This window comes from Lontra canadensis, unplaced genomic scaffold, assembly GCF_010015895.1.
Source record: "Lontra canadensis isolate GAN:19392208 unplaced genomic scaffold, GSC_riverotter_1.0 scaffold4, whole genome shotgun sequence".
NCBI lineage: Eukaryota > Metazoa > Chordata > Mammalia > Carnivora > Mustelidae > Lontra > Lontra canadensis.
Genome location: NW_022630998.1, coordinates 20,040,825 through 20,067,800, shown reverse-complemented (window position 1 = coordinate 20,067,800; position 26,976 = coordinate 20,040,825). Strand labels below are relative to the sequence as shown.

Sequence of the window (26,976 nt, the reverse complement as noted above, 5' to 3'; positions counted from 1 at the left end):
TGGTGGGCTTTGTCTGGGGTCATTTTGCTGCTGACAAGCTGCACACTTTGCTGGATGGGATGTGTTCTAGAAATGTGTGGGCAGGGGGATACCCAGTGACCACCTCTTTGTTGTCCTGTCTCTGAAAACACAGAAGGCTTTCAAAAGCATGGAAAGCAATTCATATCCATTGGGGCCTTTTATTTGGGGCCTACCTTGCTCAAATTAAGCCCCTTGGTTTAATTTCCTCAGGTGTCACAGTTTGAAATGGCTACACTTTAATCTTTTTTTTTTTTAATTATAATCGAGATTGCCATCTGTCCTTTCCACAAACTGGAATTTCAATCATAACATACAACAATGTTGTACGTAGATGAGGGAATTCCACAGGGTCCACCAAAACAAAAGGCCACATACGTTGGCTATATCTTCCAATCCTTCCCTTATCACTAGAGATGGGGTTTTCCCTTTGCTTTTTTCATCAACTGACCTAAACATATTTTAAACATCTGACTGGTACAAATACATTAACTGACATTCCTCACTAGTTTCCCACTGGATCTGATTCTGGGACTGAGTAATAATAACTGGGTTTTCCTCTTCTCCCTAAATCATGTGTTAGGATACCTTGTGGCAGGAAAATCAACCCCCTAAAGTTGTGGCTTTCAGCCCATTAGACCCAATATATCCTTTCTCATATTGAAGATTTTGTAATGCCTTCCTCACTGTTTTGAAATAAAACTGAGTCAGTCATGACTTTGGAATTTCATATAATGTCTTCATGCCATAATAAAGAAGAACTACATCAAAAGTTGCTTATAATAAAATCATATGTTCATTTATTCAACAAATATTTATGGAGTGCTGCTATATGCCAGATTATGTAAACAAAAAAGGAAAGGTCCCTGTTCTTTTAGATTCTATTTGTAGTGGGGAGGGAGAAAAAAAGGACTAAATATTGAACACAATTATATTGTATGTTGGGGACTGATACATGTTAACAAAAAATAGAAAAAAATAGTGCAGGATAAGGGTTTTGAGGAATGTGGGGGAGAGGCATCGTTTATAAATGTAACTAGTGTGGTTGGAGTACAGGCCTCATTGAGAAGGTGAGATGTGAGCAAACACCTGAAGGAAGTGAAGGAGTAGGCAAATGGATATCTGGAAAGAAGTATCCCAGGCGTCGGCTCAGGTCGTGATCCCGGGGTCCTGGGATCAAGCGCCGCATCAGGCTCCCTGGTCAGTGGGAGGCCTGCTCCCTCTCTCCCTGTGTCTCTCTGTGTCAGATAAATAAATCAATCTTTAAAAAAAGAAAAAGAAAGTATCTCAGGCAGAGGTGAGAGCTAGAGCAAAGGCCTGGTGTGCTCAGGGACCCTGCTAGTGTGGGGCACAGTGGGCATAGGGAACAATGGTGGAACAAGTCAGAGAAGCAATGGGGAAACAGATCATGATTCATATGGCTGTGGAGGCGATCTTAAGGTCTTTGGAGATTACCGTGTAAAATGGCAGCCATTTGCAGGCTCGAGTAAATAATATGTATTTCAGAATGCAACCTAGGCTCAGAGAATCATGAAATAGATTTAAAACCAATATCTATGTCTATGATTAATCCTGCAGGACTTGGGACAATTTTCACTATTTAAGATTGTCTAATACTTTGTAGACATTTAGCATCCTTGTCCCACTCCCACCAAATTCTAATAGCATTCCCCCCAAAAACTGTGGCAACTAAATTCTTCCACAAAGCTCTAAAAATGCTCATGAGGGCAATACTGCCTTTTCCAAATGAAGATCATTGCCCTACAGCAACAGTTCTTAAACATTTTCATCTTTAGGAACTCTTAAAAATTTTTGAGGATGGGCGCCTGGGTGGGTTAAGTGGGTTAAGCCTCTGCCTTCGGCTCAGGTCATGATCCCAGGGTCCTGGGAGCGAGCCCCGCATTGGGCTCTCTGCTCAGCAGGGAGCCTGCTTTCCCCTCTCTCTCTGCCTGTCTCTCTGCCTACTTGTGATCTCTGTCAAATAAATAAATAAAATATTTAAAAAACTTTTTTTGAGGACATCAAAAAGCTTTTGTCTATATAAATTAGATCTATCAGTTCACCATTTTAGAAATTAAAAATGAGAGCATGTAAAACCATCATTCATTTGAAAATGACATAATAAATCCATGACATGGTAACATCAGAGCAATCCAATATACAGCCTTTGAAAAATTTCATTGTACATTCATGAAAGAACAAGAGTGAGAAAAGAAAATAATGTCCTAGGATTATTATGAAAATAGTTTTGACCTTAAAAGATCCTTGAAAGGTTTTTGGGGATCCCTGGAAGTTCCTGGGCCACACTTTGAGAACCACAACTAAGAGCAATGGGAATGAAGCACAATGTAAATATGAATTTATTTCCCTTGGGATCCAGAACGAGATGAAAAAGAATATATATAGTATTGTGTGTAACACGATGTGTTCTTGAGTCCTAAAATTGAACCATCTTGGTATATGCTGTGAAGCTTTAAATTTATGAGAGAAGAGCAAGAAATAAAATGAAACAGATAAGAAACTGGAAAAGAAAGAAAAGGGAGACTATAGAATCTACAAAATGAGAAGAAGCTATGAAAAATTTATGTCCAAGCTTTTAAGCATTTAGATAAATTATGGTAAAAACATTTAAGGATTTTATTTCAGCTAATATTTAATACAGAAACTATATGCAAGTGATTTAATTATAAGATTGGAAACACAAAAGTCATTTGTCTCAAATATAAGTATAAATATTTATTCTAAACTCCTCTGTTTTTGAGAGTTCTCATAGATACTTTGGGACCTACAGTAAATATATATTCAATTAGTCTTCCCACAGAAAAGCATGAGGTTTCAGATAACCTCCCTTATAAGTAAGTTAATTAGCTGGAGAGATCCTTTGCAGTAGAATAAAATCTTTAGACTGAAAATATTAAGTACTCTATTAGGTGATTAAACCTTTTTTTTTTAAATATTTTTAGGCAATAAAACTGAAAATTGTCATCTGTCAAGCCTTTGTCTTTAAAAATACCTTTGTCTTTTACTCTCTCTTCTACAAAATATCTACTCATTCAAGAGTCTGTTATTCATCTTGGCACCTACTGGGGGATCTCTAATTCTGAGGGCTGGGAGAAAAGCCCAGAGGCCAAGTTCAAAAGCTGATCTAGGGCTTAACTCCTCTCTGCTACCAGGTAGTCTCACAGGCTCTGGTTTAAACCAACAGGGCCAGCGATGGGGAAATCGCCACCTCCACGGGTCTAGTCTGATATATTTCTTGGCAATTATAATTTTGGGGAAGTGCTTCTTTACGCGGCACACAAAATTACGTCTCTGTAACTTGTACCGATTTTAGGATTTGCCCTCTGTAGTCATTTTTAAACTTTAAATGAATTAATGGGTGAAAAGCGAGGGCATAGCACCTGTCACTTAGATTATCTGATTAATGTTCATGACCTGCCTCCCTGAGCTGGGTAATGTAGATGGCTTGCTGAGCTTGTATTCTAACTTCTGTCATCTCTTCCTGAACTAGAGAGACTGCAAAGGCCACGGTCACATCTTTAGACTCCAGCTAGGGTGGGAGATCTGAATTTGGTTGCACCAACCAGGTGTACTTGCCTAAGATTTGATATTAGTTCCCCGAGAGCCTGTGCAGCCCATTTTGCTGGGGCAGACTGCAAACAGGGGTAGTGTAAGTAGTTCTCACCGTGTCTTCTCAACATGCTCATGTGGCCAGTTGTTTCATTAACCTCTGCACATCTCAGTTTTCTAATTTGCAAAGTGGGGAGAACAACAGTAACTAATTAGGTTGTGGTGAGATTTGTGATAATCCTTGTTCTAAGCTCAGGGCAGTGTCCGACATGTGATAAGGTTTCAATAAATGTTACTGCCACCACTGTTACTAGGATTAGTATCGTTTTTCATGGGTTATTCTCAACTGACTTGATTTTAAAACATCAGATAACCTAACTGAGAATAAATTCTGTTTTGTCAATGTCCTTGTTTAAAGAATCGCTTCCAACACTGAATTCATACCCCCGTGTGGTCGATGAGTCCAGAAGTGAGTGTCATTCTCGATAACTGCCCTTTATAATTTGTAGACCGAAAAACAACGGAACAAAGTTGACATGTGCATAACTCATTTTCACAGAGCTTAAACTCAACTCAAACCCTAAACTTTTTTCTATATTTCCTACTCTAAAGCAAGACATTACTGTTTTGTATCCTGGTAAGGCTTTTTATGTACACTCTCCAATGTCCACCTTGTTGAACTAACCCTATTATTTCAGTCTGAACTAAGTTTATTACACACATATATGCATATGTATATATATTATATATAAATACTGTAATAATATATAAATATTTAAAAGTGTAAATATATACTACATACCTATAGTATACATGTATATGTAATATGCACATATAGTGTATAGTTAACAATCCCCTATAGTTAATATGCACATATAGTGTATAGTTAACGATACACTTCCCTATTAGCAAGTTTGATAAGGAAGCCATCCATTATTTCCTCTGAGTCACTAGGAAATAGGTTGACCAGGTTAGACCAAGTACAGAGCCATAAATTCCTCCATTTGGCATTCCCGTTGACATCAATCCTTTACAACAATCACTCTTCGGGCTTAGCCACGCAGTCATTTAGGCACCTAAGTTTACTGTCATATAACCCGAGTATTCCTGTAGTAAGGTTTTTTTTTTTTTTTTTCTTCAGAAGTCAGGTTGAATCCAGATCCTCTCTGTTTACACCCGTTCCCTAATCCATTGTTCTAGGAAATGTATTGCTTATTGACACAACGATATCAGAACAAACAATAAAGAACATTTTAATTTTAAACAATACAATTCTAGCATCGGAAAGCATTTCTTCAAGTACTGAGTAGAATCAGGGAGTTAGCCCTCCAAGCCAGATCAGCAAACCTCTATTTCTTTACTAAAAGGCTCATTTTGTAATCTTACTTGCACAGAACTCAGTTAATTACTTTATAGTATTTCTCTTTCCCCCACATCCCATTGATAGTGGGACCACTACTTTCTCAGCCCATAGTCCTTCACCTCTAGAGCATATCATACCCCATTATTAATCTCTTCTGTCATCCCACCTATTCTTCCAAAGCAGTAACTTCCAATCATGTGACCTGCACATGAATCACACATGAGTCCTGTCATTCCATCTAAAACACTAGCTCAGTGTTTTAGACTCAGCCTCACTAGCCCTTGAGTTAAATTATCATTTTAATTCCTCTTTTCACAAATATCTCATATCATCTGTTTGGTTTTAGAACAACACTTTTGTATTTCTAAAATTTTAGAATAGGATTTAGTTTTGTAAAGATGCAAGTAGTAAAAGGAAGCCACTTTTATTTCTCTGTGAACTATGATGACATAAAAGAATGAAGAGCAAAAAAATAAAAAAATAAAAATGAAGAGCAATGATTTGCTTTCTGTCCTTGTGATAGCTTCATTTGTTTAGTCTCATTCTTAAGGAAGGTATTTATATGGTGTTAAGACATTTAACATGCATGCGTATAAGGTTGTTTTCTAAACTAGGCATGTTACAATGATAAGACTGTCAGCTGTTGGGTATTTTTTTTTAAAGATTTTTAAAAATTTATTGATTTGACAGAGAGATCACAAGTAGGCAGAGAGGCAGGCAGAGAGAGAGGGGGAAGCAGGCTCCCTGCTGAGCAGAGAGCCCGATGTGGGGCTCTATCCCAAGACCCTGAGATCATGACCTGAGCTAAAGGCACAGGCTTTAACCCACTGAGACTTCCAGGTGCCCCAGCTGTGGGGTATTTTTAGTGCTTTATAAATTGGATGAAATTTCTTCTCAAACTATACTATTTTTGATAAAGAGCAAATAAGGACATCATTACTTTTTACAATGGAAATAAAGCACGCTTTGCTTGGGAAATTTTCAATACGTTTTGTGTAAAACTGAGGTATTTTTGTTTCGAGCAATATAATTTTAAGGTTTAATGATTAGCAAAGGTTAAAAAATTAGGAGTGACATCTATGCCTAACCCCCTTTTATTTGGTAAATAATTTTAACTCTGATAATTCAGAAATATGAAGGATTTGCACCATATTTTATATATAATATCATCAGTGGAACTCTATAGAGTTTAAAGGATATATATTTTCTCATCTTTCAACATAGGTTTTAAATAATGATCATAAAATCTAAGGCTGCATTTATCAGATATCATGAATGTTCTTGAATACGATGATGTAATTAAAGCCACATGCTATCAAAAATTCAGACTGCTACAGTTCTTTAAAAGAAGCAACATACCCACTTTTTCCAGTAGTGCTCTTGTACTCTGAGGCCCACTCAAGCAACAACTGCATATATCTTACGCAGTTTGTTTGGGTAACCCACAAAAAGTTAGTTTTTTTAAAGGACGATATCTTATCTATGTTATATATATGTGTGCTCGGCATTTCTCCAACCGTATATAAAACTTTGAAAGAATAGACTTGCCCTTTTTCTGTACAACCACCCTTTCATTTTCTTTCTTTGAATAGACCCATAATGTTCAGGGAAAATACCAAGAATAATAAATCCAAATCTCTGTATAAAATATAACTTCATGACATACTCAAGCTGGAAATCACAGGAACCAATAAAAATGCAAGCAGCCTACTGATAATGAGGTCAGAAATACAAATAAATTTACTTTTAATGAAGACTGGAAGCACAGTAATCAAAGTGTTAAAATTCATTTCATGCATATCTCATTTGCTTCTTAGCTGATATTTACCACACAATTCTGTGAGAAAGTAGAGGCCTAAGATGCTCCAGATAAATGGCTCAATTAATTGTACAGAGGTAGACCTCTTTGAGCTGAGCCAGAGCTGTGAGCTCTTTATTAAAAGGACTATTCTGTAGCCCATAACCTTGTTCCTTGACTCCTCTCTGGTTTCCAATTTAAACAAGTCCCCATGCGGCCTGCTCTAAAGGGCTTTGTCTCCCTGTCATTGTTAAGAGAGCTGAGGCATCCTGGAAGTGTGAAATCAGACCTCATGAGTTGAACGGTTCCCCAGGGAACGCAGGACTGTGCAGAAGGTCAAAGTCATGGGCCGGACCGTCTAAAAGTGTCTGATCGCCGGTCTGTGACACAGCAAGGTTGCGGGGAGGGGTGGGGGGGGCGGCGCTAGACTGAAGAGGACTGAAATTGAACACATCTTAATTAAAGCCCACAGACAGCAAAACAAAATGTTTTCTAGGCAGCCTGTCAAATGGGGCTTAAATTTAGCTCTGCTAATGAATCTGAGCTGCTAACTGTTATTTCTTAAGATAATAAGACTCTCTCGGAAGCTGATAAAAAAAACTGTAGCATGTCTTTTTCTGCTGTTTTGTTACTTAAATATTTTCCAACAATGAAGACAGTTTTCCTAAAGAAAAACATGGGAAAAGTCTATGCAAATAAAGGGGTAGTAAACATCTCCCTTAATAACTAGTAGGTTTCCAGCCTATGGGGCTGGTGAGTCATGGGTCTTTAGGCGTAGCCTTGTTTTAGAAAAAGATATGCTCATTTAATGGGACTGTTTCAGTGACAGAGTATGTTAATTGTAAAATTCTCTCCCTCTTCCTTTTTTCTCTCCCTCGCCCTCTATTGTTTCCTGAAAGAGATGGTGCATTAATTTGAGAGATCAATTCACCTGGGGTGGAGAAGTTTTATATTAGTGTTCCTTTTAATACAGTGAAAAGGTAGGGCATCTTTTGAAAGGCTTTCACAGTTCTCCCATATCACCGTTTCTGAACCCGAGTGGCTGTATCCCGGGGGAGGCTGTGACCTCTTCCTCGGGAACTCAAAAAAACAACCCAGGGGAAAATGCAGGGGAGGGGCTGAAGAGAAGAACCCTTTTCTCTTTCTTCTCTTAGAACTTGAAAGAACCAATAGGCCAGGTCTAATACTCGGTGAAGAAAGCCTCACTCGATATAGAGGACTTTAAATGTCCCGTGGAAAGCAGAAATTAGGTCCCATCCAAGGAAGACGATAATTAGAAGCCAGAAAAGACAAATTCCAACATGAACTGTTTCCTACCACCTTCAAAAAAATATATTTTTTTTCCCACCAGTGGTCTTTCTCTCCTCACAAACTGTCCAGTTTTCAGGAATACTTGATTTAGCGGTAGAGAGAAATTTTCCCCCGTGAACACAGAGCCAGACAGTCTCTAGGCTTTGCTTTGATGGTACAGAGAGACATTCACCTTTTCACTGCTTAGTTGAAAGGTAAGTAAGTTGTACTGCGAAGTATTTTTCACTTAATCAAACTTTTTTTTTCCTCACGAAGACTTTAGCTGATCATCTTTGAAAACCAGAGTGCCACTTTCTCAGGCTGTGAAAGGCTGCCCACAATTTGACTGAAATTTCAATCCACTCTTGTGCCTTGCTCAATGCATGTGTATGTGTGGGAGTTGTAAATTGAGGCCTTAACCACCAGAGTTAATCTCTTTTTTAAATCTGTATTAACCTTAATGATTTGAAGTGCACTGTCCAACACTGGGCTATTGAGACCGAAGAAAAAACTACCCTCAACTATCAACAGTTTATTAGGAGCTTAACTGAAGTGACCTACTGTAGTAGTGTTCAGCTGAACAAGGCTATAGGCTTTTTGTGGAAAGGGAAAGAATTGAGGGTTTCATTAAAAAGTAATTTGTGCTTTGTACTCACTCATTCAAAGAGAGTCTCAATTGCTCTTTATTCACACAGAGTTAATACAGTATCACAATGTTTCTCAATGAATGTGTTGTAACAAAAGAAAAATTTTACATTTTGAAAGGAAAAAAATTCTTTGTAACTGCAGTAAGATTGATGGCTACTTAAAAGATTATAGAATCTCTTGTTCCTGGGCTCATGTTAAATGATGGAATGCTGTAATTTAAAATTTTTTGCTTAAACTATGGAAGTTTGACTTTATGTTCTGATCATTAAAAATAGTTTTAAAATAGAGCAAAGTTGGTCAAATAGAAGTTTGTCTTGTGAGGCTCACCGAGAAAAAAAGTGTTCTGAAGCCAACTAAATATCTTAGAGCGATAGCCTCATTTATAGCAGGCCAGAAGATACTCTGCTTAGCTCAGAGAGCCATCAGGGATTTAAAATCTCCCCCTCGCCATCCACAACACTCCTAAATGGTTGCTAATTTGAGGATTTGAAGACAGCACCATTGACTCAATTTCCGTTTTTCTAACTGTTGCTCGGTGTGTTGTAGAGCCCAACTATGATTCTTTGAACAAGTAAAAAAGAAAGTATTCAAAGAGCTTATTTGTGCTCCAGATTTAAGGGTAAAGACCAGGAAGGATCAGTTTACACATAAATATTTATCCTTTTTACAAGCAAAGATTATTAAAAAAATTAGTAGTATATTCAGACATTTCTCACTTAAATATATGGTCCTCAGTTTCTGCCACCATCACAAATGTCATAAAGACCACAAAAGGTCCATGAGTGAGCAAGGTCAAAGACTGAATTATCCTCTTGCCCCTGAATAGTTCAACATCTCTCTTGTTCAATTCAGAACACATTAGATTATAAGGTTAGTGTGGAATGAGGAATCATGAGATTTATATCCCTAAAACTGGAGGGAAAAAAATGGAGAATCTGTTATTTAGTATTCCCCGAATTAAAGTTCATTTTATCAGATCAAAATTATGTCTCATTGAATACCTAGGGAATAGAATATTGTTATTCACATTAATTTACATAGAGCCATTAGGAAAGAAATATATCTATTTTTTACAGCTTTGAAAGAACATGTACTTTCACTTCCATAGTGGCATATAGGCCAAGTAGGTTAACATAGTTTACATATTCATGAAGTTTTAAAAGCAACGGCAGCTTCTCTCTAAGAGAAACAAACTTATATAATTACATTCAACTTGTGTAATGGGCAGGTATCTAAGCTTTTGAAGTAAAGGGGACTTGAATATTTGTATAAGAAATTATGGTGTCCCCTACAAATGTTCAGTAATAATTTTTAGCTCTTAGGTCCCCCCCAAGGTATTGATTCTTTTAGGCCTTTTTCCCCATCTTCAGAGGTTTTCAGCTCAACACTGGGGGCTCCCCTCCCTACAGAAAATCCCAGGGAAAACTGAAGGTGCCTCCCGTGATGGTGAATGTCACTACCTTGAATGTCACATTCTGAATTGACCTGCTGCGGAGAATCAGAGACTAGGCGTGACCTCTGAATGAGAAAGCAATACTGGGTTCCTATTCCAGTCTTTAAGTTAATGTCCACAGTGAACCAAAAAAAAGAGCAATTACTGGGGCACCTGGATGGCACAGCTGGTTAAGCATCAGACTCTTGGTTTCAGCCCAGGTCATGATCTCAGGATCACGAGACTGAGCCCCGAGTTGGGCTCTGTGCTCAGGGTGGACTCTGCTTGAGTTTCCCTCTCCCTCTGCTCCTCATTCCCCATTCTCTTTCTCTCTCAAATAAATGAATAAATAAATAAATAAATCTGAAAGAAAAAAGAGCAGTTAATCAATCATTCATTGTTGAATTACTGGTTCTAAGACTTAATGCAACATAAAAGAAAAAAAAAAGAAATTATTATGCCCAGATTAATTTGAGTATAACCACAACAGAAGTAAAAAAGAAAATGAATAAACTTAACATTCACTAATTGTTTAGCATGAAGAACCAAGTCATCATACATGCAAAATGATTATAAACTACCTTCTCTCCTCAGACTTTCAAGTATGCCTGTTTTGAAAGAATATTTGACAGTTGTTACTATCTTCCTGGTTACAAATGAGTTGACAATCACCTGTTTAAAGAAACTGTAAACTCTCAACATTTTTATCACACAATAAACAGTCACTTGATACTATGCAAATATTAAAATTTTAAAAATATTACCGTTCTGGAGCAGACATCTGCTATTTTAATTTTAATGCATGTCATTTTTAAATTTGGTTTTGATTCTGTTCTGTTTATATTTGATGAATTAAAGAAGGGCACCATACATCATGTAATGGATTTACAAGCTCTTAGGTGGTAGGAAAAGTGAGTTTCTCCCTTTTAGATTAAGTCCACTACCTTACTAGGATCAACTTGTTGAACATTCACGATGGTAAGCATGTTTCTAAAAAATAATAAGCGGATGCTTTCTTTCAGGAGGAGCAAAATTTACCAAAAAATTGGCCAAGCCAGTGCTATTTGTTATCCATCTTGAGTTAGACAATTTAAGGAATGGTATAAGTATGCCCCAAACCCATGAAACTAAAGAGTAAATGAATGGTCATATAACTGCAAATTCAAAACAATGATTTCATTCTGGAAATTGATGAAATAATTACCATTAGTGAATCAATACATTGCAGAAACAGCGGTATCCAAATCAGGAAGTTTTAATAGATAAGACTGATTTCAGCATTTTTTAAAAAAAATATTTTATTTGTTTATTTGACAGAGAGCTAGAGAGAGAGCACAAGTAAGCAGGGTGGCAGGGAGAGGGGGAGAGAGAGAAGCAGGCTCTCTGCTGAGCAGGGAGCCCGATGCGGGGCTCGATCCCAGGACCCTGGAATCATGACCTGAGCTGAAGGCAGCCACGTAACCAACTGAGCCACCCGGGCGCCCCTGATTTCAGCATTTTTGTAGGTTCATTTCTTGGTTAAAAAATTTAGAACAACGTAGATGCTTAATTCAGATCCAGAATTCTCTCTGGGATGTGCTAAGGAATTTTAACAACAAAAAAATTGGACCAGCAACCCAGATGCCAGGAGTTCATACCAAGTAATCAAATATTTTGCACCTAAAATTTTCAGTAAACTATGCAACAGAGTTGCTGTGTGTTGGACTTTTAAGTGTTGATGTTATGATATCATCTGAGGGAAGCTGATACTGCCTGAGAGAAGATGTAGCATTACTCCAAAATACCAAAATGGTGAAACCTGGAAGAAATATTCCCACTACGTTGGACAAACTTTGGAAAAGGCAACAATTTGAAAGCTATTTTACTCTCTATTATTTGTTTGTTTTTTAAAGATTTTATTTAGCTATTCAACAGAGATAGACAGTGAGAGAGGGAACACAAGCAGGGGGAGTGGGAGAGGGAGAAGCAGGCTTCCCGCTGAGCAGGGAGCCAGATGCGGGGCTCGATCCCAGGACCCTGAGATCATGACCTGAGCCGAAGGCAGATATTTAACAACTGAGCCACCCAGGCACCCCTCTACTGTTTGTTTTTAATACATTACCTTTCTTTCAAAAAGCAGAAACAGTGTAAAAGTTGGGTGGGGCAATTCTTACAAGATCAAACCTGAAACCTTATATTTATATTAGTTATTTTGATGATCCAGTCAGGTAAAATGAAGAGTTTAGTCATTAAATAGTGTGAGACCTGCACGCTGCTCAATATGTATATATCATATACAATAATGATTATAAATATATATATTACACATTAAATATTATATTATATATATTAGAGTAATATACATAAATAAGTACAGACAATAGAATTGCCTCATTTCTTACCTGTGACATCAGCAACCATCAATCCTTCTGCTCTGATTACTTTCACCTGGAGAAATCCCACATCTTTCAGGTTGTGAAATATCCTCAATGGGCTCTGAAAGACCCCAACATCAGTGTTAGAAAAGAAAGGTCCTAGAGGGTCTCAAAGAGTATGTGAGGAAACACCAAGTTTTTGTTTTTCTTTTAAGATTTTATTTATTTATTTGACAGAGATCATAAGTAGGCAGAGAGGCAGGCAGAGAGAGAGGAAGGGAAGCAGGCTCCCCACTGAACAGAGAGCCTGATGTGGGGCTCCATCCCAGGATTCTGGGATCATGACCTGAGCGGAAGGCAGAGGCTTCAACCCACTGAGCCACCCAGGGGCCCCGAAACACCAAGTTTTATCATTGATCTCAGGATGCCACTTAAGCGATTCAAAGGGATATTTGTGTTTCATCATTGCAGATTACTCTTCCACCATCATTAACGTGCACCCACACATAGGCACACACGTATGTATTGACGTAGATAATTGCTGCTATATGAAACTTTTTGAAAGAATAAAAAAAACACATTTCTTCCCCATAATTATTGGTGAACAATGGTGAACAATAAGTTATAGAATAGGATATGCCTACTTTTTCCCTTCAATCTCCTTTACCGAAGCACTCCAAAGAATCTGTCGTCTATGGGCACAATGGTTTGGAGACTAATAATCGTTAGTACTGAGTCTTAGGTTGTTGATCATGAAACACACGTCAGCCTTTAGGATTAAGAAAGTCAGTATTTTTTTTTTTTTAACTATTTTCTTCTTGGTGAGTTTGGAAATTGCTTGTGCTAGATGAGGGCTGAATTACTGAAATACTATTTTCTAATATTTGATTCAAAAGATTTACATAGTTCTATGAATGTTTTAGGAAAAAAATCATATATAACTTCTAAAAGAAGTCAAATTGATCACTAAGAACAAATTCAAAAGTGATGAATAATTTTTCTTAAGTTTGTAATTTTATTTGCCATTGTAGTGTATATAGAAGTAGGGAAATTATGGGGCACCTGGGTGGCTCAGATGGTTAAGCATCTGCCTTTGGCTCAGGTCATGATCCCAGCTCCTGGGATCAAGCCCCACATCAGGCTCCCTGCTCAGCCGAGAGCCTGCTTCACCCTCTCCCTCTGTGCTCCCCCTGCTTGTGCTCTCTCGCTCTCTCTATCAAATAAATAAATAAAGTCTTTTAAAAATTTTAAAATAAAAAAAAGAAGTAGGGAAATTTTAATAGAAGAATCAGATCCAAAGGATAAAACCTATTTAATTTTACAAATTAATAATGGTAGTGTTTGAGGAAATATAGTACCTGAAGGCATTAAAAGAGAGATACCAATGTAATAATTCATAAATGCTTAAAGAGTAAGTATTGATGGAGAACACTGATATGCATTTGTTTGTTTACACTTCCTAGCATTTTACTTATAACAAGACCAGCATTTCTACTCAGTACAGAATAATACAGTAAGATATTTCAGTATACTTCAGTATAATACAGAAAGGTACTTCTGTATTATAATCCCTAAAATGCTTTAAGACCAGGGAGCATAACATAACAAAGTAATCAAACTGTTCCTAAACAACGTTCCCATCCTTGTATTAAGGATGTGAGAATACTGACAGGCAGGAACTTACTGAGATATTAACCTTATCAGTCCTGTATGATAGCCATTGTGTACACTAAAGCTATGACCTTGGTATGCTGAGAGGAGGAAATGCAGATACACGGGTGATCTCAGAGCCTAACTTTTAAGAGTGTTGAGCACAGGATTATCTCTTAAGCTTGTATTATTTTTAAGCAGTGGTTTATCACCCAAAATCTGTTGAAACTACCCAGATGACAGGGTTCAGGAAAAATGCACCTCTCTTTCCTTTTAAATTCGTGTAAGCGAAGGGTTTAACGGTGGCAACTTGAGACAAGTGTTATAATTCGGAGGTTTGTAGGCATGTTGTTTTCCTGATGCAGTAACCTCAGGTTTGAGAAGCTTCTCCTTATCTCTGAGCTTCCTGAGTGTTATAAACCAGGTAAGTCTCCTATCTTAATGATAGAAAAGGGTTTTATCAAAAGATTTCTGTCCTTTAATTGTCGGGTGCAATTGAAACCAAGTTTCGCTGTGTCTGAAACAAATCTCATCAGTCCTCGGGCTGAGAATTGTTTCATACGAGTAACCTCCCTGCCCAGACATGTAGCTTCTAATGCTTCAGCTCCGATGTTCTGCTTCTCATTTGGAGGGGTAATTATTGTTTGAAGGGTTTCTTTCCCCCAGTCAGCTGACACTCAGGAATTTATTGCCAACTTCAACTGTTTAGGCCAGTGACACATCGCTTATAATAAGAATTCCAAAGGAAAAAAAAAAAGGCAAAAAAACCTTAAATATATCAGTTTAAAAATAGACCTTTCAGGAATGCTTCATCAAGAGGTACTCCTGCCCTGTTATTTATGGTTATTTTAGAAGGCCTCAAAACCTGGATGCCTTCTGAAGCCAGAAATTTCCATAGCAGAGGAATCTATGATTTGCTGTGAATCCTTTCAGCCCTCAATAGATGGGAAAAGATTGAAATGCTCTGGAGAGGAGTCCTCTTTATTTTTTTAATGAAAGGCTGTATAATATATTTTCTCTATGGCTGCAGCAGCTGTCAGGGAGAGCATCTCAGTTCAGCTCTATTACGGGAGAGGCAATACCCCATCCTATGGCATCGAGATGCTCTGAGGGGCCGGCGCTGATTGACAGCTTGTCACCATGACGTCTTATTCCATCTCTGTTATGGAGAAAATTAATGTCACACCACCAGCCTTATGACTCGCTGTCATCTTAGAACCGCTCACCTTTTATCAATGCTCTAAATAACATTTCAAGCCCATCGTCTCACGGTGGACAATCCGGTCAAGGGACATTAAATCAGATGACTGTGAAATGTCATAATAAAAATGGAATGCTAACAACTTCTTCTCTAAACTAGCTCCTCTGGTTTTTAAACTGTGACAAGGGGGAGCAAGGGTTCAGCATACCCGTTCTGAAAAGGTCATACAATCGCTCTTGGTCTACTACCCATTACTACCCGCCCCCTAGTGACCTTCCCTGCCTTCCTCTCCCCAAAAGAAAAAAAGAAAAAAGAAAAATGGAATTAGCCATCTTTTCAGAATGAGGTGATCAAATAATGGCTCACACAGTAATGTCTGTTTAATTTGTGGGGCTTCAAAGCGTCACAATGAACAACTGAACCACAGAAACGGAGAGCTTTTCCAGGGGCCAGTTCATTTACTTTCCTCACTATGGCCAGGGCCAAATCACATTCTTAAGTTTTGCCTAAAATTTAAAAAATAAACACGTTCTCCCAGGAAAACATATAAATTAATTCCCCAAATAAACTCTTCTGTATGTTTCTCTGAAACAAGTGATGTTTCAGACATGATACGGCATTCATTCATTTCATAATCTGTGTAATAAAAAGGAAACACGCGGAAACAACCCAGTATGGGTCTCTGTCCTTGTATTACTATAAGCAATTATAATATATGTGCTATACTGCCTACAGTAGCTTTGTAGCAACGAGGTCTCCAGAGGGAGATACAGGCCTATGCTTGAAATGCAGGGCTAAAACAAAAACAAAAACAAAAACAAAACAAACAAACCAAAAAACACATTTAAATATGGTTCACTTTTTAATATGTCGAGCAGCTTGTAATCGGAGAATCAGCTGGGGCATGCACACAGTATTTTACATTTTATTCGAATAATAACTAACATTTGAAAGAAACTGCGGAAACAAATATTCAAATCCTGAATGGAAATGGCCGATTTAAGGAAGACCGTCCGGCAAAAAAAAAAAAAAAAAAAAAATCAATAATAGTTGGATTATTCCTAATTACCTAGCCTAGCACTATCATTCTAATATATGGGATAGCATCAAATATTAATCCACAAAATACAGTCTCATAATACCCAGAATTTTTATATTAATATACCAATTAACTCCTTTAAAATTGTTTCCACTCACAAGGCTCACCCCTGGTAACAGGAGTGGGTACCAAAATGTGAAATGATTCTCATAATTGCAATCACATGTTAGAAGACGCCCAACAATACGCTGGGCTCTTAGGTGGTTTAAAAATATATAGTATTCAGCCTTGCTAAGTCACCTCTATTAAACTGTTTATGATAACAGCATTGGTGGATGAGTTGTACAAGCATTAGCAGACAGCTGATTCTGTGGAGATAGCCAGAATAAATTTGCTGAAACGTACATCCTGCTAATCTGTTTGAAGAATATTGTAGAGCATTAGTACCAGTACTTCATGTTATCTGCACAGCCCGATAAGGTACATCTTTATTAAATTCAGTTATTGGAAGGATGTCAGTCAGCAAATAGGAATATTTTAGAATCTAAAAAAAAAAAAAAAAAATTAAGCAGTTCTTTGTTAGTCTGGGCTTGGTTTCATGGCTGAATGTCTAGAGAAGCCTTCTAAACACCTGGCAGCATTGTACAATACAAGCTTTGTCATTTTAAGTGGAAAAGCTGTTTTCCCCCCAGCTTCGTGGGTACTGAGGCATTCACTTTTTCGAGCCGCCATTGAGAGAGAATGGTGGAGTAAGAGCTCCCCTCTCTGTTGATTCAAGAAAACTACAGGTTGGAAAACGCACAGGGGGAGGATGCTGGGAAATAGGTAGATTGGGGTGTGGAGATTTTGGTTTGGTGAAATTTGAGGATGCCTACTATAATGACTCACTATCCCACCACTTCACGCCACAAGTGATCAAAAGGTAAGGAGGCTTCCTTTTAATTATATTTCACATTCAATTAAAACAAGATAAAGGAATGAAGTGAGGCTTTTCTAAGCAGTTGAAATAAAAATTCGTTCTGTGAATATCCTCTCGTTACCAAGCTACTAATTAATGTAGGTGTCATTAATTCCATTTCAAACTTGGAAAGACAAAGAACTCTTAATTGCAATTACGAAGGGTCAATGAATTAATTTTGAGGTAATATTCTGTATGCTTGACTTTGCTTTATGAGAAGTTGCCTTGCATGATAGTTGAGCTGCGTGACAAGATCACTGCGGGAGGCTCAGAATCTAGAACTTGGTTTGGAAGAGACTCTAGAGAGGAGCAGGTATGCGGACCTCAGGGCAACGGCATCTGCATTTGTCCAGCTCTCTGTTTCTGATGACTCAATGGTCACACAGCCCTTCAGATGTAATTCTTTCACTCCAGATAAATCATTTACCAACTCATCACACATGACCCTGAATTAGGAGGGTTACATACGTACATATCTCCTTAAGATCTCCTCCCGTTCTTTCTGGTCCTCCAGGGAGTTGACGGAGAGGTCAGAGATGCTGACTGTGGCCGAAGCTGTCAGGGTGACCAGCAGTACCAGGTGCCCCTCACCCTCTTCCAGCTGCAACTCCAACTTGTGTGTCTGCTCCCTACTGAGGGACGACAGGTCCACCTGGCACCTGGAAACAAATGTTTTGAATTAGCAAATGGCTACTTCTTTTCCTTTCCTTTTCTTTCTTTTTTTTTTTTTTTTTTTTGCTTTTCATTTCTCTTCTCTTCTTTTCTTTCCCCATCCCTCCCTCCTTTTTTCTTCCTTCTTTCCTTCCTTTTTTTGTCACATCAAACAGTGAAAGTGCAGGCTGGTCAGAGCTATGTGAAAAATAAATCAATAGAAACACTGTTTGAACCACTGGAAGGATGTATCTTCCATTTGGCACACTCTCTTCGAAAATTTAGATCCTGATTATTTTTAGTGTCTAATTTCTTATTTCTGTAAGATACAAAAAACGTGTTTATCTGATTCTATTACTACCCACTGTCACTGTATTTATAAATCGGGAGGCACTTTCAATCCCTGGATGGCCTAGTTAAGTGGAGCTTTGCCTACAGAAAGATTAACATGAGCTGTCTGGAGAGGCAAACCACTGAGAATGTGAGTTCTTGTGTAGGATTTAAAACAATGGGTGTTCTTCATTCATGAATTTTATTAAGCAATGAATAAAATATGTACTTTGATGATGCCATAAGGTTTTACATTTTAAAAACCAAGCCACTTTATTCATAGAATATCACACATAAGTCTAAATAAAAAACCAAATCCTCCAAAAAATTATACCTCAAGGGTTATGTACCAGCATTTTACTAAGAGAGATTTCACAACATGGCAACCCATGCTTGATAAGCTCTTCTCTCAGAGCTAAACACCTTGCAAATTCATTTCATAAAAATGTCAATTGATTTGGATGAGACAGATACTAAGGTGATTGCAAAGCCAATAAACTGAGAGAAAGGGGGGGAAATGAACAAAAGACATTTAAAGCAGGAAATAGACAATTTTAAGCATAGACGTGGCAACATATCATAAACGGGAGTCAGCTATTAGAGACTGATTAAATTTTTGTTCTTCCTTCTTCTTCTTCTTCTTTTTTTTTTTAAAGATTTTATTTATTTATTTGACAGACAGAGAGAAATCACAAGTAGGCAGAGAGGCAGGCAGAGAGAGAGGGAGCAGGGAGCCTGATGTTGGACTCGATCCCAGGACTCTGAGATCATGACCTGAGCCAAAGGCAAAGGCTTAACCCACTGAGCCACCCAGGTGCCCTGTTCTTCCTTATTCTTTACTCCACTTATTGTCTATTGCTTTGCTTTTTTCTTTTTCTTAAGATAGTTTGTTTGTTTATTTATTTATTTGACAGACAGAGATGCAGAGAGAGAGGGAGCATAAGCAGGGGGAGTGGGAGAGGGAGAAACAGTCTTCCAACCAAGCAGGGAGCTGGAAGTGGACCTCAATTCCAGAATCAGGATCATGACCTGAGCCAAAGGCAGACGCTTAACAACTGAGCCACCCAGACATGCTATTGCTTTGCCTTTAAATTAAATTTCTATGAATAGGGCTTCAATGCTAATAGTTGGGTTCAAACATCTCCTTAGTATGAGTAAATTTAGAAATGAACCAAAGTCTGCATTTTCGTTCTATTTGTGCCTATCAAAAATGACAAGAGAGATAGCTGGGACTGAAACAACTGAGAGGAAGAGGAGTACAGATGCAAGAAATGAAAAGAAAAAGCAACACCCTGGTCAGGGACAGAAAGTCCATGTGTGTCAATGCTAACTACTGAAAGAGAGCAGGAAATCAGAGTCTGTAGCAAGTCTGGAAAAGATCTTCCTAAAGGGAGAACGTATATCAAATAACTTCATTGTTTCTGCAAATACAACAAGCATTTCAAAATACTTTCACGCTGTTCCCTTAAACTCTGAAGGCTGAAGAAACATACCAAATCCCTGTCTAAAATTCTAATTTTAATTAGAATTGAAAGTTCTTGTCAATAACACTTGGACCAAATTGAGGAGAAAGATGCGATGGTGGCAACCAACCCATCAAATGCATTCTCTAAGAAAAAGGAAAAATGTCATTATGATTTTCTACAGATCTTTCCAGCAACTGGCAGAGTGTCTCACCTGTAGTTTGTTGAATATGAATTCATCTTTGGATTAGATTGGGAGTATGATACTGGAGAATCAAACATGTGTTACAATTCACACAGTACTTTTGGTTTGATAAAGTTGGGAACAAGAAAGTTTTTTCACTTATTTGGATCCTGCATTTCTCAATCCCATCCTTGCTTTACTCTTTCATGTGACACTGCACCACTCTTAAAATACATTGACACATTCTGGAAGGTTTCTTCCTATGGCTATTACCATTTTACACAGGTCATATGGATGCTGGCTTACTCTTCATTTATGTTAGAGTCATTGTGTTGGGTGCTTTAGAGTTGGGGAAGGTGCTATAAAGATGATTTAGTCCAAGAGTTTCCAACTGGCAACTTTCAGATCACATCTGGTCCATGGATGTGTCCTCTGACTTAACTGCTGTCCCTTATACTATCTATTATTTACACAACCTCACTTAACTCTATATCTGGTTCAAACTTGCATAGGTATTTGTGATCCTCACAATCTCCTTCATTTAGCAACAAGAAAACTGAAGGCCAGAGAAGTGATATGACTTAATGGAGATAGATATACAGTTAGTTGTTAGCAAAACGAGGAACTGAACATGGAAGAGTGGAATCGAAGGTATAGGATTTTTTCCCGGGCTAGTTTTCATTAAGTAACTGTATCCCAGGACAAAGTATGTCTATTTGCAATGGTTCTTAAACTGGGTGAAATCTGGGCTTGTTTCTAACAGAAAAAATTATCTCAGTTTTCAAGCATAGAATTATGTAATTTTTGTACTTTTAAAATATATACAAACTATAGAAGAAGACTGTAAGTTATTGCTCTTGTAAGAAGATAAACTTAGAAAGATATACAAATTGAATTTAAAAAACTGAAGCTAAAAATAAAATTTAACTTGGTAAGTTGTAGGGAGGATTATGCTTTTTTGCTGCAACTCAAGTTTCAAAATGTTTGTGTAGAAATAGTTTCAGATCCTGTCCTATATGTAATGTTTCAGAATTTTGACTTTAATAATTCCAATATAGGGGTACCTGGGTGGCTCAATGGGTTAAAGCCTCTGCCTTCAGCTCAGGTCATGATCCCAGGGTTCTGGGATCGAGCCCCGTATCAGGATCCCTGCTCAGCAGGAAGCCTGCTTCCTCCTCTCTCTCTGCCTGCCTCTCTGCCTACTTGTGATCTCTATCTGTCAAATAAATAAATCTTAAAAAAAAATTCCAATATAGAAAATGCCTATTAATATAAATATATTAGAAGAGAGTATTAATGACTCCAAGGTTCTTTTTGCTAGTTTGGGGTCAGCTCTCCTATTCGTCTAAAAACTCTGCTGAGGAGCGAGGCTCAGATGCCATTTTAAATGAAATGTCATCTGATAATTGAGCAAAATTGTCTTGTTAACTTGAGAAAAAAGTTAGCATTATAGCATCACTGATACTGCAGTAAATGGGTATTAAATCAAATTATTGCTGGAATTTGCTGAAACAAAAAAAAAAAAGGTTCTGTGGCTGTTGAATAAATATATACAAAGATGGAACTCCTACAAAAGAGTCTATTGCAAAGTGACCCCAGTACTTATCCCTATAGGTCAGTGCTATGGTTTGAATGTTTGTCTCAAAATTCGTATGTTGAAACCTATTGGTCAATGTTATGGTATTAGGAATGGGGCCTTTGGGTGGTGATTAGATCCTCAGGGTGAGGCTTTCATGAATGAGATTAGCGCCTCATAGAAGAGGCCCCAGAAAGATCCCTCACCCCTCTGCCATGTAAGGACACAGAGAAAATGCAATAGTCTATGAACCAAGAAGCCAAACACAGAATCTGCTGGTGTCTTGATCTTGGACTCACCAGCTTCTAGAACTGTGAGGAATAAATTTCTGTTGTTTACAACCACGTAGTCTGTGGTGATCTGGCATAGCAGTGCAACAGGCAGATTCACCTGTATTGAGCTCATCTGTTCTGTTAAAACCGAAAGAAAGAAGGGTTCACTACATTTTGGATATAGAAGTCCTCAGTGGTCATCTGGGTGGTCAGAATAGGCATAAATTAATAGTTTCAAACTGATATCAACGTGAGAATGCAAGGGGCGCCTGGGTGGCTCAGTGGGTTAAAGCCTTTGCCTTCGGCTCAGGTCATGATCCCAGGGTCCTGGGATTGAGCCCTGCATCGGGCTCTCTGCTCAGCGGGGAGCCCGCTTCCTCCTCTCTCTCTCTCTCTCTCTCTGCCTGCCTCTTTGCCTACTTGTGATCTCTGTCTGTCAAATAAATAAATAAGTTCTTTAAAAAAAAATGAGAATGCAAAATTTAAAAAGTACAGAAGCAAACTCATGGAGTACATATATCCGACGTGTACACAGGATAAAGAGCTCAGGATCGGGAGTCAGATTTCCTTGGTTTAAGCCATCTGTCACTAATTAGTTTTATGACCTTTCCCAAGACAACATACCCCCTTGAATTCCAGTTCTCACATCTGTGATATGAGGTAATTGAACTAGATGAACTTACAAATTCCTGCAAACCCCAAATTTCACACTTCACTACAACTCTATCCATGCTTATGCTTGTTTACATCTTCCTTTCTTTGCAATTCCACAAGCCAAACAACTAAGAGACCAAATTCATCTTACAGGCAATGAAATGTTGTTATTCCTCAAATGTATTATCCGCCCCCCACACAAAGTCTCAGTTTGATGCTAGAAGGCAGATAATCTCATCTCTTCTAAATTGCCTCTCAAAGAACACTAAGGGGTACCTCAAAAGTCACCATGGAAGGGAGAACGCTGAAGAACTAATGTGTGGACTCCTTTCTGGTTCAAAGAATAGCTCCTCTTGCATCTGTTTCATATTGATGTTCCACATGTAGGTCTGAAAACTTATTGGATATGTATACCATCCCCTTAGATTCTCCTGGAGTCATGGCCTCCTGGCTCTTCTGCTGCCTACTTTGCTACAGCTGTGACTTTGGCTGTGCCTTCTCAAGGGACAGCTTTTCATCCCACCACCATGACCAATTAATTAACTGTGGTTGGGTCCTCATGGGGCTTCCACCTAGGACTGGCTCAACAATCACTTGCCAAAATAAGCTGGGCTCTCCCCTGGCTGCCACTGTGCATTGAGGCCCAATGGCCACATGCCCCAAGTTTCTGGCTTCTAAGATTGCCTCTATGTTTGGATAAAAAGCCACACTGTGGGTTGTGGGATCTGGTTCCTTGGTCACCTGTCAAAGTAACCAGATGAAACAATGCAGAAGTTGTCTTCTTGTGGGGTGAACTGAGATTGATGAAAGAGGAGATGGGAAAGTAATTCCTCACACCTCCTTCCTTCTCACAGAGTGCCTCAAAGTATGATTCTCCATATTGCCTGTCCACATGCAGCCAAGTGGGTGCACAGCAACCTGCTATGTCTCTGAAACACAGGAAGCAGGGGGCCTCCCCATAACATACTGCCTTGTGTTGCCTCCTAGTCTTCCCTGCTTTATGTTCTTTCTCTCCCCTTCAGTGCTTGGAATTGTACCTCCCAATGATCAGCACTTAATCATTGCCTCAAGCTCTGTTCTCAGGGAATCTGGTAAAGGCAAAAACCATTGATACAAGTCAATCCCCTCAGTTACAGCTGTCTACAACACAAACCTACCGTGCTCCTCTTCTCAGTTCCCACCACCCACAGAATCTCCTTGGCAAGGCCGTGGTGACCTTTCTGACCTACCATCAGCTTGTGTGTCACTGGCTGACTCACACTGACTACTGCAGTCATTCTAGACAGCTTATGATTCTCCCACCATCCAGGCTAGGCCTTACCTTTTTCTTTGTGTTTGCACAAGGCAAACACACCTCTGCCTGATATGATGCATCTATCTTTGCTTGTCAAATTTTTACTCATTCTTGACAAAATACCCTGCGGTTGTCCTTCTCTATACCAGTATCCTGAGACACCTCAATGGCAGGTGCCTAGCCTAGCCCCTGGGATGTAGCTGGTGCTCTATAAGTACTGGAGTAGTTACGGACAAAACAGAAATCAAGAGAGACCAAAAATTTACCCATGCTGACAGCGGCAGAGTCACAGCTAGCATGCAAGGTGCTCGTTCTACCATCTTATATTGTCTTCCTAGAAAGTGGTTTGATTTCTTTTCAACACTTGTTGCAATCACTCTTTAACTAATTTATGCATTAATTGCTTTTAAAGTGCTTTATGTGGCAGGCCTCTGTTGGATTTTGCATTAAAATCCAACAGATTTTGATCTGATCTGTTGCATCGGCCATTGCTAAGCCTTCTAGTTTCTCATTTCCTTTTCCCCAGAAATACCACAGACTCAGCATGTTGCTTTGAACAAAGTTCGAATGGCTTCAGGGTCCATAGCTAAGGGTTTAGAATACTGAGGTTTTAATAAAGCTAATTTATTAGGATTCTGAGATTATGCAAGTCACTTTAAGTACTTGTACATCAGTTTTCCTCATTTATCAAGTGGAATTAAAAAAAAATACCCTCACTTGGGGTGCCTGGGTGACTCAGTCGGTTAAGCATCCGACTCTTGGTTTTGGCTCAGGGTGGTGAGATCCAGCCTCACGTCAGGCCCTGTGCTCAGCACAGAGTCTGCTCGAGATCGTATTTCCTTCTCCCTCCCCTTCTCCCCTTCACCTCTCCCTCTAAAGTAAATAAATAAATAAATAAGCAAACAAATAGATTATCTTTTTTAAAAAAATGCCTTCTTTTTGCATAGAGTTGTAAGAACACAGACATAATAGATGAGAAAGTATTTTGAAAAGTTGAAAGTATGATCTAAGTATAATGTGTGATCTTTCTATCAAACATGCCTTGGTTTAATGCTGGAAAATTTTAAAACTTACTATCCCTGCTGAACCCAATTTGTCAATCTATCAATCAATAAGTCAATCAGAGAAAGACAATTATCCTATGGTTTCACTCATACATGGAACATAAGAAATAGTGCAGAGGACCATAGTAAAATTTCAGTGTTCTTATCACCTTTTTTCTCTTTTACCTTTCTATCTGCCATTTCTGAATCAGTAACCAATGCTATTCCTCCCAGATGAAACAGACTTGCGCTTGGATACATACATGTACATACATGTGAGTACGCTGGGGTATAGGAAGTAAATGTAGTGTTCAGTAATTCATCAGCTGCATATAACACACAGCACCCATCACATCATGTGCCCTCCTTAATGCCCATCACATAGTTACCCCATCCTCCCCATCCCATCCCCTTCAGCCACCCTCAGTTTGTTTCCTAGAGTTAAGAGTCTCTTACGGTTTTTCTCCCTCTGATGATTTCCCATTCAGTTTCCCCTAACTTCCACTATGGTCCTCTGCACCTCCTGTTTTTATTTATTTATTTATTTTTTATTTTTTTAAAGATTTTATTTATTTATTTGACAGAGAGAGATCACAAGTAGGCAGAGAGGCAGGCAGAGAGAGAGGAGGAAGCAGGCTACCTGCTGAGCAGAGAGCCCGACGCGGGACTCTATCCCAGGACCCTGAGATCATGACCTGAGCCGAAGGCAGAGGCTTAACCCACTGAGCCACCCAGGCGCCCAGCACCGCCTGTTTTTAAATTACAAAAAACAAAAAACAAAAACAAAAACAAAAACAAAAACCCTAAATCATCCTGCACAGGACAAGAATCAAGCTTTAAAAATATTTGATATATGCATTAACACAGCCGGCCCATGCACCAGATACATAACTTCTGGCCTGCAAGGTTTTTAGAAAAGAGTAGGAGCTGCATAACATAGAGGGGCTGGCGGTGGCCCCCTTACTTGCTGACTTGCTTTCACTGAATTGCAGTTCATATATGCCTTGTTAAGTGGATTTACGGATTATATAATCTAGTTTTAACTGAACTAATCCCCACAAAATGGACAATTGGCTTTAAAAGATCCCAGTAAAGAAACTGTGGATGGAAGATAATGCTAATTGAACAAGCACAAGTGAGCAGAATGATAAACAAGCATACGCAGAACCACCCCTTCTCCTGGCGGAGCTCCGGGTCAGCGACGTTCGGAGTCACTAACCAGCGGCGGTATAATCAGATCTCACAAGAATTCAGCCAAAACAACCCTGAAGTATCAAGAATAATACCTGCAACTGAAATTTACATCTACATTAACAATAAACTCCTAAGTGTGTGCTGTGTCTTGACGAGTTAGCTCGTGATACTATGAAGCCATCATGATTAGCAAGACATTCAAAAACAAAGCCTTCAGAACTGGAAGACAAACCTCAACAGGATTTCTTGGGTGGGGTTTTTTTTTTTTAAAGATTTTATTTATTTATTTGACAGACAGAGATCACAAGGAGGCAGAGAGGCAGGCAGGGGTGGGGGGAGCAGGCTCCCTGCTGAGCAGAGAGCCCCATGAAGGGCTCGATCCCAGGACCCTGGGATCATGACCTGAGCTGAAGGCAGAGGCTTTAACCCACTGAGCCACCCAGGTGTCCTGGGTGGGGGTAATTTTTAAAAAACACTTATTTTATAATTCTGACCTAATTTCACAATAAAATGATGAAGCTTTTTGAGAGTTTGTAATGCATGAGAACTATTTTTACATTAGTAAAACTAATGATACATAACAGATTGTACAATTTTATACTGTAAATCAATATAATATGTGATTCTTTAGAATCTCTGTGTTTTAAAGAATTCAATACATAACCACTACGTGGTTTTAAAGTTTCACAATTATGCACACTTTACACCATCTCTCACATTACAAAATGCTAATATTCTTGTCTTTCTGTTGACAGAAGTTGTCACTGTTTAACTATCTTTGGGGAGACTGTGTTATCAGAGCATACTTCCACAAACTTGTGAAATTCTTCATTCACTGACTTGAAGGTAAACCATTCAATATACACAGGGTGGTGCATGAAAACCGTCCTTGAAAACTTAGCCCACTGTGTAAGAAACATTGCACTGAGTATAAACTTTTGCAAGAAATCTTCACAAGAAAAGAATAGTAACCCATAAAAGAAAATAGATTGAA

General features: G+C 38.6%; 1 protein-coding gene across 9 annotated transcripts in view; it reads right to left on the bottom strand.

The window, feature by feature from the left end:
* The window catches only part of MCTP1 (multiple C2 and transmembrane domain containing 1), a 519,900-nt gene that overhangs the window by 163,592 nt on the left and 329,332 nt on the right, over positions 1 to 26,976 (bottom strand). For all 9 annotated transcript variants that reach the window (XR_004381302.1, XM_032846299.1, XM_032846346.1 and 6 more), the window contains 2 exons: positions 17,794 to 17,980; positions 12,501 to 12,594 (listed from right to left, as the gene is read on the bottom strand). Coding sequence is in view for 8 of the 9 variants with exons in the window: in XM_032846299.1 (XP_032702190.1) it covers positions 12,501 to 12,594; positions 17,794 to 17,980 (281 nt within the window). In the remaining variant the exon portion in view is untranslated. The remainder of the gene's footprint in view (positions 1 to 12,500; positions 12,595 to 17,793; positions 17,981 to 26,976) is intronic.